We start from the raw sequence: 15,001 nt of genomic DNA, 5'->3' as shown, positions 1-15,001 counted from the left end.
CTTTTCAAACACGATATTTTGCAACGATTATTCCTCTACATTGATCAACGAGGTTAATTAGGGTAGAAATTTCGTTACAGAAGAACACTAGAAAATTAAAGAACATTCTATAAACAAAAAATTCAAGGCTTCGGGATGCAAAAAACTTACCGCGAATGTAAATACACTTCGTTAGTAAATGTTCGTGAAAAGTATTCTCAATGGTAAACGAATGTCTGGCGTGCAACTTAATAATAATTATAACGTAACGATAAGTATGTTTGTGATAAATATTTATGACGTAGAAAATTAAAATGTTAACAAGATTTAATTAACAGTTATCTTCCTCTTCGGAAACTGAATCGAGTTCGAGAAGAAGCTGAACCGGTGATACATACCTGAAACAGAAAAAGAACAATTCGTTAAATAAAATAGATTGTTAAAATTCTCTTACTGGCTAGTGCAACTCGATTCAATCAAATAACTCGAAACGTTCCTCAATAATTTCTTTATTTTATAAGATGTATACATATTATCTATTTCAATTTGGTAATACCAAATTAATCATTGTCACTAGACTTGATAATGTTTGTTTACTCGAACACGAAACCTTCGATATTTCTCTACTCTGCAAAGGTGTATGATATATAAATACGTCATTTAAATTTATTAAACTATATAATTTTAATAAAAATTTACTACTTGTCCCTAATATTCTGAAAAAAAGAAAATTATATAATAATTTAATTATAAATTGATATAATATCCAGAAATTTCTTGTAGAGTCTAGAATATAAGCTTGAAATTAAACGTAGGTCGTTTAAAATTTTTTAAAGAAATTATTACAAAAATACTATGTAATTTATATGCAATATTAATTTGAGTTATAATGAACTTAATTCAGAAAGTTTCTTTAAGATGGAGTATTAGTTGCTCTTAAGAGTGCTTTTCCAACATTGTATCACGTTAAAATCCGTTGTTTATATTTTTATCATAACTTTTGATAGAGTTTTAAACGATCTATGTTTCTATAAGAAAAACATACTCATTTTGGAAAGAACTGTTTAAATAACAACTAAATAATACAACCTTCCATTTAAAAAAAAAATCTAACAAGCCTCCATTTTATCCCTATCAGTTATCCCCAAAAATTTGCTCGAATCGTTTAATAACAAAAAGAAAAAAAAAGGATGATATTTTCAGTAGCTTTTGAAAGAAATAGCTTGTAAGATTTTATTTTTCTACTATACTTTTGGTTCTCTATATTCTTGCAATTGCATAAAAAAACTAAATTGAAAGACCTTAATAACTAAACCAATCAGTTATTAATAATTTTGGAAAAAATAGCTTGTAAGATCTTATTTTTCTACGACATTTTTGCATAAAAAAACTAAATTAAAAGACCTTAATAACTAAATCGATTCCTTATGTATATACAAGTACTATCTGCGACGATTACAAAAGTATTTGACCACTCGTATCTAAGCTGATAATAGAGTAATGGTTCGATTACCATTTTAAAGGAGTAAATAACGTACGTAATTGTTAAAAATATTTTTAATAAAAAATCTACGCGACTACAACGTTTTTGGTAATTAAAAAGAAAGTTTTTTTTTTGTACCGGACGCACGATGGAACACTTTGGCATTATGTTTCTTCTCCCAAGGTATCGGATAGCAACGATAACGACACTTTCCACGGAATACTTAATTATTGGTCGTCTCGAGTCAGAAACGTACATCGTCGGGCACGAAAACGGTGATCATTCGTGGCTGCTTCCTCTTCTTACGCGCCATCTTACGCGTCGTTACACCGGAAACTACTCCAACTTGACAAGTTCCACGTAAAAAAATACCGACTGACATAAATTCGTGTAGAACGCGGAGTCGCGCGTGAAGGCTCTAAACTGGGAACTCGAATCGTTGATCAGATACGAGGAAAGGTGTGTGCCTTTGTTCCTTAACCGTACCAGGTCGGCAGGGTTATCGTTTGCATGCGTTGACCACGCTGATTTATGAAAATTTATGAATGTTTATTTCCGTGACGCGATCGACGAAACTTCGCTCCTAAGAAAATTTATTTTCAAATCGTATCTTTCTACACAAACACCACACTTTTACGACTAACTTGTGTACAACGATAATATCAAATTCCCATAACGCAACAAAATATTATTAATAAGCTGTTCTTTCCATCAGAAGGTAGTCAACGAATCAAATAGCTTTTCTTAATTAATTTCCAACGCGACTGTATTTTTACAAATATCAAAACAAGTATTCACGATTACGTAATTGTTATAATAATTGCATCGAGGAAAATAAACTTTCCAAGAATGATTCGTAAGTGTTGCTTTCTAAAGTACTGTTCACATCGAATTGTTGAAATTAGAATGCCTATATTCTTCGTTCCTGTAATTGTTTAATAAATTTCGACTACGTTGGTATTTCATATTCAAAAATATTCTATGCAGTTTAATCTAGCAACGAATAACGAATACACAGACTATAAATTTTTATTGGAACAGTTGAATGTAGATCACATTTGTATGCGTATGAATTGTTTATAAAATTTATTATGATGGTACGGAGGTTTCAGAATATTTGTTTTAAATGTAAAAAGAAAATTTTTATTTATTAAAAAAATGTTGCGTTGAAGGAAATGTTTTTTATAAAATATACAAAGTAGTAATTCTGACATTTCTTTGTATTTTATTTTCTGTTCTGGCAAGTCTTTTTTCGTGTTACTATAGTATTACCTATATACGAAAGACCTGATAAGTTATCAGCAAATATTTCGCTTGACATTTTCCACTGTGCTAAGGTATTCAACTCGTCGATAGCCAAACCATAACTGTAAAATTTTCTACGAGACGAAAATTTCAATTTTAGACAATTGTAGCTACATATATATACGTCTAAATTTATTTTCTTTAACGCCTCAACTGGAAAATTAATTTGTTCAGTTCCATAATAAAAAATTAATTAAATTATAAAAATTACTTCAATCGTAATAACAATTCTTCCAAACAGCAGTTTAACCAAAAATGTTTCATATGGATAATTATCTGAATATTCCTAACACTATTTCGATCAAAATTTAGATGCAAGTAACTGTGAAAATAATTATTAAAAAAACAAAGAAAATGGAGGAAAAATGATTGAACTTAGAATATAATTTCCTTTTGTAAAAATGAAACTTTTCGTAAAAACAGTGACAAATAAGTTTGTTATAAATTTCCAGATTTTCGTTCGTCTTTCGCGTCAAATACTCAAAACTTTAAAACATTTAAAGCTCGTTAAATATTTTAAGACCGACTTGATATAACTGATGATTCAGAATTCTCGTAATAAATCGATTGACCCAATTCTTTACCATTTTCTATTTATAGCATTGTTGAATTTACAGCATTGTTTTTCCCTATTTTATTCAACTGTTGCTTGTTTGTTACCGATTGCATTGAGCTAAAAAAAATTCCTTTTCGTGGCATCGCGATTCTGGTTCGATCTGAATTCTCCGTACCAAGGAGACTGGTCGAACCTCTAGCGACTCGGCCTCTAGACGGCGAATCATTTTCACAGCTAAGTTTGATCTAAAGACTCCTTATATGGAATACACTTTCCAACTGGGCGACGCGCCTAAGGCAGAATTCGCTAAAAAAAGCCTTAACGACAAGTCCCCTCGAACGACGAATCTAGGACAAAATCATTTTTGTCGTTGCTAGCCTACCATCGAACCAAATTTTTATTTACCTCACCAAAATCTACACCTAACATTGAGCAGTGATTTATATATTTCTGTATTAGTTCAAAAGAGGACAAAATTCGTAATCTAGAATAATAAAAAATAAAGGCAGTAATTTGATCAAATAAAAATGTATTATTTTTGTCATTATCTACGTTTCAGTATATATTTCGTTTACTGTTTGATTATAATAAATTAATTTAATACTTTTGACATTTGAAATTTCTGCTTCCAAACATAATTCCTTTTCGTTTTCTTACTTTATCGTACAAAATTGTATTTTATACTAAATCATTGAAATAAGTTCCACCATCTTCCTCCGTCCCTTTGGAAGCTTCGTAAAAGGGATGCATTTATTTCCATTTTGCCAAATCTAATTTGAATGCATAGAATTTCATAAATAATAATCGAAAGGGGCAACGTCCAGAGAGAACGTAGAATAAGATGGAAAATCCTAATCAAATGCTAATAGCTTCAAAGAAATATGTGGTTTAGATTATCACGATGAAATGATACGCCTCGGTTGTTTGCCAATCCTTGGGCGTTTTCTTTTCGACGGCTGACTTCGGCTCTTCCAGTCGAACACAAGATTTTTCCGAATTGATAGTTTCGTTTGGCGGAGCTCTTCCAATCTCGCCAGACGTATAGCAGAACTTTCCTCGAATGAAGTCCAGATTTGGTAACGAGCAAAGAGCCTTTCCGTCGCTTGACCTGGATCGTTCGCATTCCACGTTTATACAAACAATCCAAATTTCGTCCACGACTAATATTCTTCAAAAACGAGTTTCCTTTAATTATTGTGGCCAAGCAAATCGTGCATGGGCATTCGATCCATCGAGTTTCGCTTCGGAGCAATTCGTGTTGTACGAACTGATGCACGTAAATTCCAACTAAATTCTTAATAGCACCCATATTCGTGGTTAAATCTTCCGAACTGTTGGTGAATTACCCCTGTACACGGCACGAATCTCACTAGCAACCTTCTCAATGCTACTGCCTTTTTTAAAGCAGTGAAACATGCTTCTCTATCATAGCCATACTGATGAATCTGTCTGATATGTTGCGAAAAGAAATGTACCTTTCTTTTTCACGATTTTCGCTCCTTTAGATGAAATTGCTCGTAAATGTTAAACGGAAGTTTTGAATGTCCATCGTGGACGAAGAATAGATCGAAAAGTAAGCGAAAACTTTAGATCAAAGAAGGTACACCCACTGACAAATCAGATAGAACAATAGAGTTGCTCATAAAAGATCATACATCGACTCTTTACTTAGTTACAGGAAGAGGCTTTGAAAAAAGGACTCTGAGGCGGGAAAAGTTCTTCTCACTTGCATAAATTAACGATAGAAACGAAACGATTGAACGAAGAAATGAACATAGTAGATTGAACGTTCATAAATTCATGAACTTGCACATTCTACGCAAATCATTGTCAATTTTGTGACGCGTGCACCTGCGATCGTCGTCGTCGCAAGATTACGCGACACTGACGCCATCATCGGGCGAACAAACTCTCTGAACCGTTGTACGTGCGCAAGGTAGATGCGCAGAAAGTCGTGCGCCATCCGATACGGTTTTGCAGAATCGACGCGTGCGATTTTGCCGAACGAGTAATTCAAGAACGAATATAACATAATTTTAGACGCGGTATAAGCTGAAATCATGGCGTTTTCGATTCCGAATTACTCGTTTGGCAAAACGCTCGCGTTGGCCTTGCAATTCGTATCGTATTACAGTGGATAATGAATAATCTTCTGCGCATCAATCTTGTGCACGCGCAGCGCTCGAGTGACGATTACTTCTCCGCTGATGACGCAAATGTCCCATGACCTTGCAACAATTTCAATGATCGCCGATGTACATGCATACTCTTTGGAAATAATCGTCTATTTATTAAGGGTGGGCAAATACGACTTTTACAGTGACAGGATTAAGAAGACCAACGAAAAGAATATTCTAAATCTCACAAAGGAATCGAACTAGAGATACACGATAAAGTGATTTTATTTTTTATAACAATAGTAGATACGGTACAGTAGAGATACCTGTATACAACTATTCTTCTATCTAAACACTTTACTATCCGAACGTTCTGTTATTTGAATAACAAATCGTTTGAATAATAGTGTTTTTAAATAGAATATTCAGATAATTGATGTGTGAATATAAGAATCTCTACTGTATTTCGAAATTGGGGACTAAAAATATAATAATACATAACTGTTAAACACAATGCAAGCATAATAGGGATAAATTAATGAAACAGTTTCAAACAAAAATTTAAAAAACTATTTTAAACAGAAGTTTGGTGAATATGTGAATTCAAAATAATGTTAAGTTTTAAGGAAACTGATAACAAAAAGTATTTATTACACAACTGTCCGGGGATATTAGATACGTTCTTTGTTTCAAATTTCACGTTCAAAACCAATTGAAAATTTACATAGTCGATTAAACCAAAATTCCAAACATGGTACAGAATATTATTTACACTATTTCTCGATACCAAAAATTAGGATTACGTTAACTTTTCAAATATATGTACATTTATGACGAATTTCAGATATCGGTACTTGTATGATTCACGGTTGATTTTGTGGAAAGCATTGTGTCTTAATCTAGATTTAATGCTTTAATGTACTGATAAATTGTGCATGGAATTCGAATATTAAAATTGTTCATTGTGTCTTGAATTGTATTTCACTGAATTTGGATTCGAAGCCCGTATCGATCATTGTTAAAGAAATATGATATTTTAAAAAAGAAAACAATCAACCTAAAATAAAAACTTTTCTAAAAAATAACGTGTTTGTATGTTTAAAAAGCATAAGAATTACTTCGACTGAATTAGATACAATACTCCCATGCATTTAAGAAACAATTAAATGCTATCGTTTAATGCACACGTCAATGTCAAATAAATTCTTCCACATTAATTTATTACACATTGTGTATGTACGTTCTAAACAAAGTAATCGAAATATTTGTATATCTCAATTAAATTTGAATAAGTGTTACAATTTCCTCCACGAATTTTCTATAAATATTTAAGAAAAACTGCTAAATGTAGTATGTTGAAAAAAATCGGCACTTTTTTTAAGGAATGAGTGTACCGAAGAATTTAGTTCACTGGACTAAAAATAACAGAAATTTTGTACTCACTGTAGGTCATTACAAGGATCCATGGATATATGCTATAACGTAAACTTGATAATAATGTCATTCACATACATTACACGATGACGTTCAAACCAAAATTCTTTTCTGTCTTTCGGCCCGTCTATTTTTTTAAAAAGATTTTTCTTTCGAAGGTGTTCGCGCCACGTCAGTTATTTTCGACTCGCGAAGAATAAAATAATAACACGAATAACTTTATCAAAGAATTTGTACAAATATTATATCTATATCATATTTGTTTTTAAACAATTTTCCAACAGTTATTTACACGCGTTATATAGAAAAATATAAACATCTAGATAAAATATAGAAATTTATAACAGCGAAGAAGAAATCTGATTTTTGTTCTGCAAACACGGTTCAAGTAGAAATACAAATTTCTATGTATTTCATAAAGTTTCTGTTGCAACTTTAATGTAAATAAAAAAAAAAATAAATTTGGGATATACTACTATTATAATTAGAGCACACGTATGCATATGCGCTATATTATACTGCTACTATTACTTGCATATATTCTAAACGATATCTCAAAGTGCTGCATAATTTAGTTCGAGCCTAGAATTTAATTTATTTAACAAGCATAAGAGAAAATACCTCTTGGGTAAGTTCCGCAGTATTAGCCGGTTCGTCAGGACTTTGGGAAGCATTTAGCGGATCAGGCGACGTGATATTTCTAGCCGGATGTCTTGAAATACTAGGCCCTGCTACAGCAGTATCTCTCGTTGATTCTTCGACATTTAACAAATATGCATGGATATTGTTTAATCCAGAATTCAATCTGTTGTATCTTCCTAAGGAATTTAAGTCTTCGAATAAATCTCTCTCATAGTTTAGTAGTACCGTGTCCAGATTCTTTGGGTGCACGAACATAGGACGATGAATAATCGTGCGAGCATCGTTGTGCCATCCGGACCCATTGTTTAAATCCAAAGATCCTACACCGATGGTTTGAATATCCAAACCAAGGTAAGACTCTGGATCCACCCGTAACAAAGAAAGCAACAGCGCAAACTGCAAGAGTTCCTCGCGGTACAATTTCTTTAGACACAACATCGTGCTTTTTTTTTTTTTGTTTAAATCCAATCACCTGTTATCGTTAAACTTATTTCAACCTCAGGGATGTAACTTATTGTCACAGCGGCCTGGCAGTTATATTGAACACAAAGGCTAAATAAGTCGTCATGAATGTATAGTGGCTCATGTTGAACTTTGGTTATCACTTTCAGATTAAATGTCAAACGTTTATACACAACTGTTTATATTTTAACGTCCGAATTGTACACACGATTACACGTAATAATTTTTTAAACGACGAACAATGCGAAACGATGCTTTTAATTGTTGTTGAAATTGAACTTCACTGTTTAAACCGACGTTCCCTTTGTTTAATGTGACCGAGAGCGTCTCGAGAAACGTTAAGAAATACGATCGTCGAAAGTGTTCTCGTTCGAGCAACTTATTCGACAGACCATCGGAATGAAAATAAAGATTTGGAGTTCTCTTTAAACAAGTATAGGTCAGTTACACGAATACAGAAATAACCTCAAAACACACACTAGCCACGTCAAACATTCAGTGTACGTCGCGTACATCCTACGCATGCCTCGGATTTCATTTGACAATACAAAATGGTATTCCTTCGGTTTAGCGGCAACACTTCTTTAACACTGTCACAGTACGCCAGATACTATACAAAGCAAAACCTCCAAGTCTACTGGTAGAAACTGACAGTTTCACAAGGGCGATACCGGGTTCCGAACTGCTTCAAATTTATTACTGGTAGCAATTCGAGGCCCGCGACATGCGCCAAAAGCTTCCTCTGCTAAATCATCTTGCTTCCATGGTGTTATAGTTTTGGCGACGATAACGTTATACTAATGCAGTAGAATGCATTTCACGGAGGACGACTAGCACACCTTGCTGGGAGAGATTGTTCACGATATGTGACTCAGCACTCACTCAAGCAACGTAGTTCTCAGGGCCGAGCCAAGCGCATATTTCTCCCCTATTTGCTTAAACAGCCAGTCAATCTATTTAACTTCGCGTTCGTCAAATTTAAACGTCCGACACAAATTCGTCAATATTGTTTATATGATTTAAGATTTAAGATGCTAATGCAAACAAGACTATAAATTAACATGACTGCCCTGGTGATTACTAGCGACTGATACTTTGAACTTACAACACGCTATAATAATGTTATTTACAATGACAAGTTGTAAATAACGTTATTTTAATTAGAAATACTGCAAAATAACAGTCACGCTACTGAATTATCGAATATTTCTATTCTTTACATTATGATTCGATCGAATGTCGAGGACATCTTTGGACAAAGCAATTAACGTGTTGATATGGCGATTGATACTTGTATTGTTTAACGTTAAGAAATATTTAAACGTACATCGAAACATTCAATATACGTTTATGCCAGTTATTAATTGTAGGTAAAATAGAAAATGTAAGGCAAGTGTGGCAACGAAATTAATTATGCGCAATACATACCTACGTGTTTTGATTTGTTTTGAAGCAAAAAATCTCGATACTGCGTTTAATCGTATTAAATACACGTTTATATAACCATGTGTATTATCGTATTTTCACGAACTTCTTTTTATCGAAAGAAATGCGTTACGTAACTATTTCTTTCAATTCCATTCACGTTTTTGTTTTTCTTTATAATCGTTACGATATTTTTCACGTCTCAAACGTATTATAATATATTTATATACGTTTTATAATATATACTTGCAGCATTTTATAAACAATACTAATGCAGAAAAGACTATAAAGTAACTTGGTGGTCGCCATGGTGATCGAACTTACAAATATCGTTAATAATGAAATAATTGTAAATAACGTTACTTTAAATAGAAATGCTGTAAAATAACAGCTACGTTGAATAATCGAATATATTTATTTTTTACATTATAATTTGATCAAATGTCGAGGACATCTTTGAACATAGCAATCAACGTGTTAATATGGTAATGATTGCAATATAATTTATGAAACTCTTCTATATATTTAATGTAATTGCCACTTATTAATTGTAGGTAAAACAGAAAATATATAGCAAGTGTGGCAACATATAATAAGTGTTTCAATTCGCTTTGAAGCGAAGAATCACGATACTGCACTGGATCATATTAAGTACACATTTATGTAACGATGTATATCGCATTTTCACTGGTTGTTTTCTTTGTCGAAAGAAGTTCGTTACGTAAGAATTTCTTTAAGTTCCATTCACATTTTTCTTGTCCTTTGTTCTTTGTTTTTCCCAAGCCCATTAATAAACGCGTCCACGCAACTCCGTAAACTGTTTTTTAGACGTCTTCGAGTCGTCAAGGTTGCTTTCGATAGTACGTAAAGAAATAGTTACATTTTTATTCACATATTTGCTCGTTTATTCTTTATAGCATTATTTGCGATGGTAAATGATCATTATCCACTCGAACAATATTGTGCGAGATGTATTTACGGAAGTAGAATAACATGTAAAACTACGTATTTACTGTCATCGATATAGAACTAGACAATGTCCGACGTATGTAAATCAAGTTCATAGGTGAACTATGACGATGATACGGGACAATAAATTTTCCGTCGATAAATTGCACTCGATCGAGTTCGTGTTTCTCCGTAGGTAACGACGCGAAGATGTATAAACATAAGAAAAACAAGTTGTAATTCCGTTCGAACGTGTTGGTGTTTTAAATTCTGTATACGTGTGTCTTGTAAAAAATGAGATGCTTTGACGAAACGCGCGATCGAAGTCGCAGTGAAGGAACTTCGATCGCGATCACGTTGGCACGCTGTGTACAGCTGCCATGCTTAAGTTACCAACACCAGCCAGCGAATGATCGAGCAAATACGTGTACGTATCGTAAGGCCACACCACATATGTACACGCGTACGCGTCATCCACTACTCGTACACGATCGTACTTACCTTGCACATGAGTTTTGTTGATTTTGAATCTGTCGCATCGTTGCCAGGCGACATCGATGTCATTTGCGGCAAATCCTCCATATGAAGCATGATGTCTCGACTTATCTTTAAATTTTAAAACATACACTGTGTGGCAGTTAAGAGGAATCAACCGAGCAGAGATCAGACTGACTGGGGGGAACTCCGGTGCTGGTAATTTTCAAGTATGGAAGTGAAACACGTCACTGGAACTTCGAGAATCACTCTCACTTCGATGAATCACCCGAAAAGTGTTATGCCTGCGTGTCGTCCGTTCAATGTCTACACCACATTTTTATTAATATCCGTTGACAGATATTCCTGTAAGAGAGTGTATCTTCGTCCAATAACGAGGTTATTAGAATCGAAGAGAAAGCAACCGTGTGTCGTTCCAACACGAGATAATTAGAATTTTTCTTGTGCAACGTCACCGCCAGCGACTGCCGCGCTATTTGAACATGGCGCGAGCTACCCGCTGCCTGTTTACATTACAACGACCGTTTCCGTTTTCAGCGATCCGACACGTCGGCGCAATAGAGTCTAAAGTTGATACCAAAATAAGAATTTCAAGTGCATACATAGTGATATGTGCGTGTGTGCAGTCGGTCACACTGGAAAATCGTCCACCGTTACTTCTTTTTATATTGGTATACGTATTGCTTATAAAACACAGTTATGAAAAGAATACATATTTTTACAATGCAAATATATCAAATTGTGGTCATTTTTAAAAATTCCTCTCATCTCTTGTCCCTTTGCGGCGCAGAATTTCAGATAATAAAATAGACCAGTGTTGCACAGAAATTTTACTGCGTTTTAAATTAAACAAAATTGGTATATTTTTATTAAGAAAGGTATTACATAATGTAAAAACATAAAAAAATAGTAATAGTTTGATTAAATTTGTCGCAATAAACCTTCCGCTTGCAACAATTGATAAACCTGTATTAACTATTGCAATATTTCGAGGTGGAACTAATAATGTCCCATCGTGCATTACGGTGCATCAAAAAGATGGGATATTTTTAATCCCAGCGTGCCCCAAAGAGTTATAAGTTTAAGACCTTAGTTATTAATCGATCTTACGATAAACATCTCGATCCATAAACATTTTTTTCAACGAAAAAAGAGAAGACAAAATGAAAGACGTACGAACGTCTGTAACATGAATTCCTGTTCGATTTCAACCATAAAATGAACAATTCTGGCATTGTACTGAACATTATTTGAAGCTACGCCATAAATGTAATCGGTAATTTAAATAATTGTTTGGTTGTGAGTTGTAACTAAATCAGTGGTTTCATAATGATGTAGGGGGAGTTCCCCTAGTATTGGACACTTAAGGTTTTTTTTAAATCATTGAAAAAATATAATATTTTAATTTAACAATATTAGAAATCAATGTAAAGCAACAAAACGAATAATATTATTGTAATAGTTAACTGAAACTGGTCTCCATTTCTCCAACGCACACCACCGGAAGCCAGAAGGGCCAACTTAGGCTGTCTGACAAAGAGAGAGAGAAAAACTATACTATATTATGTGATTTTTTGTTATACAACATTTTAGTCTTAGTTTTATTTGTAGAACACACTACTGAAGTGTGCACGGAAAAATATGGAACACCCTGTATATAGTAATTTGAGTGTCTTGTTTCGTTGGACAGGATATAGGTTTCTTGATCTTTTTATATCTTGATATATTTGAACTTTTGGTCTCTATCGCCTGTTTTATCATGGCTTTAGGAATATCTTATCTGTATAGTAAATACAGGGGGTTTATCGTAACGGTCTTCTCGATTTTTCAGACATTCGCGGTAATTTGACGAAAAGATGATTCACACAGAAGTTATTCAACACTTTGGTGGGAATGAACTGTAATATTAGAAATTTCGTTAAATCTTCTTATTTGATGAGAAATTGAGATTCTAGACGCCAAAATAAGACGAAAATCAAGAATACCAATTTGTTGACGGAGGCTTCGTTAAAAAGTTATTAACAATTAAATTCAAAAATTTTTCAAATCGTTCTAAAAAAATTATTTTCGGTTACGGGGGTCAATTACAATCATTTTTGATGATTAGACATACCCCCGAATTCCTACGCATTTTCGAGAAAAAAATTCGGATAGGTGCCTAAATTTTTCGGAGAAAAAAAAATTTCGAATCGCTGTAAAAAAATTATTCTCGGTTGCGGGGGTCAATTACAATCATTTTTGGTGAATACACATACCTTCGAAATCCTATCCACTTTCGAGAAAAAAATTCGAGAATGTGTGAAATTTTTCGTTGAAAAAAAAAATTTCAAATCGTTCTGGAAAAATTATTTTCGGTTGCGGGGGTCGGTTACAATCATTTTTGGTGTATACACATACCCCTGAATTCCTACCCAGATTCGAGAAAAAAATTCGAGAAGGTGTGAAATTTTTAGGTGAAACTAAAAAATTTCAAACGACATTAAAAAAATTATATTTAGTTACCGGGGTCAATTACAAGCATTTTTGGTGAATAGACCTACCCCGAAAATCCTACCCACTTTCTAAAAAAAAATTCGAGTAGGTACTGAAATTTAAACGTTAATAACTTTTTAACGAAGCCTCCATTAACAAATTAATATTCTTGATTTTCGTCTTATTTTGGCCTCTAGAATCTCCCATTAAAATTTCTCCAGAGATAGCCGAACACCTTGTATATTGTAATTACAATATAATTATAGTAAAATTGCATTGCAGAAATCGTCGTGGTAAATGTAAACAGATTGTATTTTGCCCAACGCTATTTGAAAGGTACCGAGGAAAAAGTTTACAAAATATCGCTAAGAATGAATAATGTTCAAATTACTTTAAACATATAATATATTCATTTGTATGCTTGTACATATTTCATATTTATTTTATACAACAAAATATCTATGACAACAGTACAGTAAAGAACGGTGTACAATATACAGTATTTCCCTGGAAGATGTCTGCGGCTCGGGATCGACGATGAACACTTTTCAAGGTTCGGCATTGTCTATATGTATACGTTGAATTGGCCTTTCTTATCTTCGACTAGGACAGAGCTCGCAAGTACGCTCGACGAGGACACCGAATGGGACATACGAACAGTAAACAAGACAGAGCAACAACAATGGAGTCTTGACCTAATCGGCCCACAGCCAAGAGTGATTCTCATCGTAGAACGAGCTTTCCTTTGTTTCAAAATTTTTATTTTTACTCTTTCTGTTATTTGAACAAAAAGTTCACTGTAAAAATTCGATACATTGGTAATACTCTCGTAATAACGAAATGAAAAATATACAAATTTAATTTTTCATTATAACTATTGGATATTCGAAACTCTTAAAAAACAGTACAATTTATAATATTTAAAAGTTATGAAAGTTGAGAAATGAAATGAAAGTAATACATCAGATCAGTAATAAGTATAATATAATATTATATAGGGATGGGTCGAATAATTATATTAAATGAAAATTTGGATCAGGCAACGATAATAAGCTCGAAAACTTTCCAACGACTGAAATTAAAATGGAAAACTTGATTGAAAAATTATGGGAGAGCATCACATTTCTGTCGTTGAAAAGTTCCTGTGTTTATTATCATCGATCGATTTTCGATTCGAACCCGAACAAGGGTATAGTTATAATTTTGTCTAGGAAGGGGCAGAAATGCTAGACTAAAACTTCATTAAAAATTACTTATTCTTTTATATAATATACAATATTTAAACAATAATCGACATAGAATCGAATGCTTGCGAGTCTCGTTTTACTTCGATCCACTTATTTCCACACTTCTCGTCCATTTATTTCCGAAGAAAAATAAATCTTTTTGTTTGCTTATAAACGCTCTCGATTAGACCCATGGAATATACATTTACCGATGAAATATGATCATTAAAATCTGGGACACTCTGTTTATGCTTATTACTAATTTGATGCATTATTTTCACTCCATTTTCCAAACTCTCGTCAATTTCTAATATCGATCACCCTTGCCTGTCGATCGTTGATTGCATAGTATGAATCTCTCGACTCGATCGCGTCAAATAACTTGTGTATTATTTGTTATAAAAAAAAATATATTATTACATGGTATCGTAATACCGTAATTAATGTTCTGTTAAAT

General features: G+C 33.3%; 1 protein-coding gene across 1 annotated transcript in view; it reads right to left on the bottom strand.

Moving 5' to 3' along the window:
• LOC122401943 (endoplasmic reticulum membrane sensor NFE2L1) overlaps nt 1-9,190 on the bottom strand; it is a 119,034-nt gene extending 109,844 nt beyond the window's left edge. Inside the window, exon 1 of the mRNA XM_043404413.1 lies at nt 7,496-9,190. Within this exon, the coding sequence (XP_043260348.1) occupies nt 7,496-7,954 (459 nt within the window). The 5' untranslated portion in view covers nt 7,955-9,190. The remainder of the gene's footprint in view (nt 1-7,495) is intronic.
• Nucleotides 9,191-15,001: the final 5,811 nt, after the last annotated feature.

The sequence above is a fragment of the Colletes gigas genome, unplaced genomic scaffold (assembly GCF_013123115.1).
Source record: "Colletes gigas isolate AHSC1104 unplaced genomic scaffold, ASM1312311v1 Colletes_gigas_Sc00002, whole genome shotgun sequence".
Lineage (NCBI taxonomy): Eukaryota > Metazoa > Arthropoda > Insecta > Hymenoptera > Colletidae > Colletes > Colletes gigas.
Note: the sequence above shows the minus strand (reverse complement) of the source record. Positions and strands in the feature narration are given on the sequence as shown.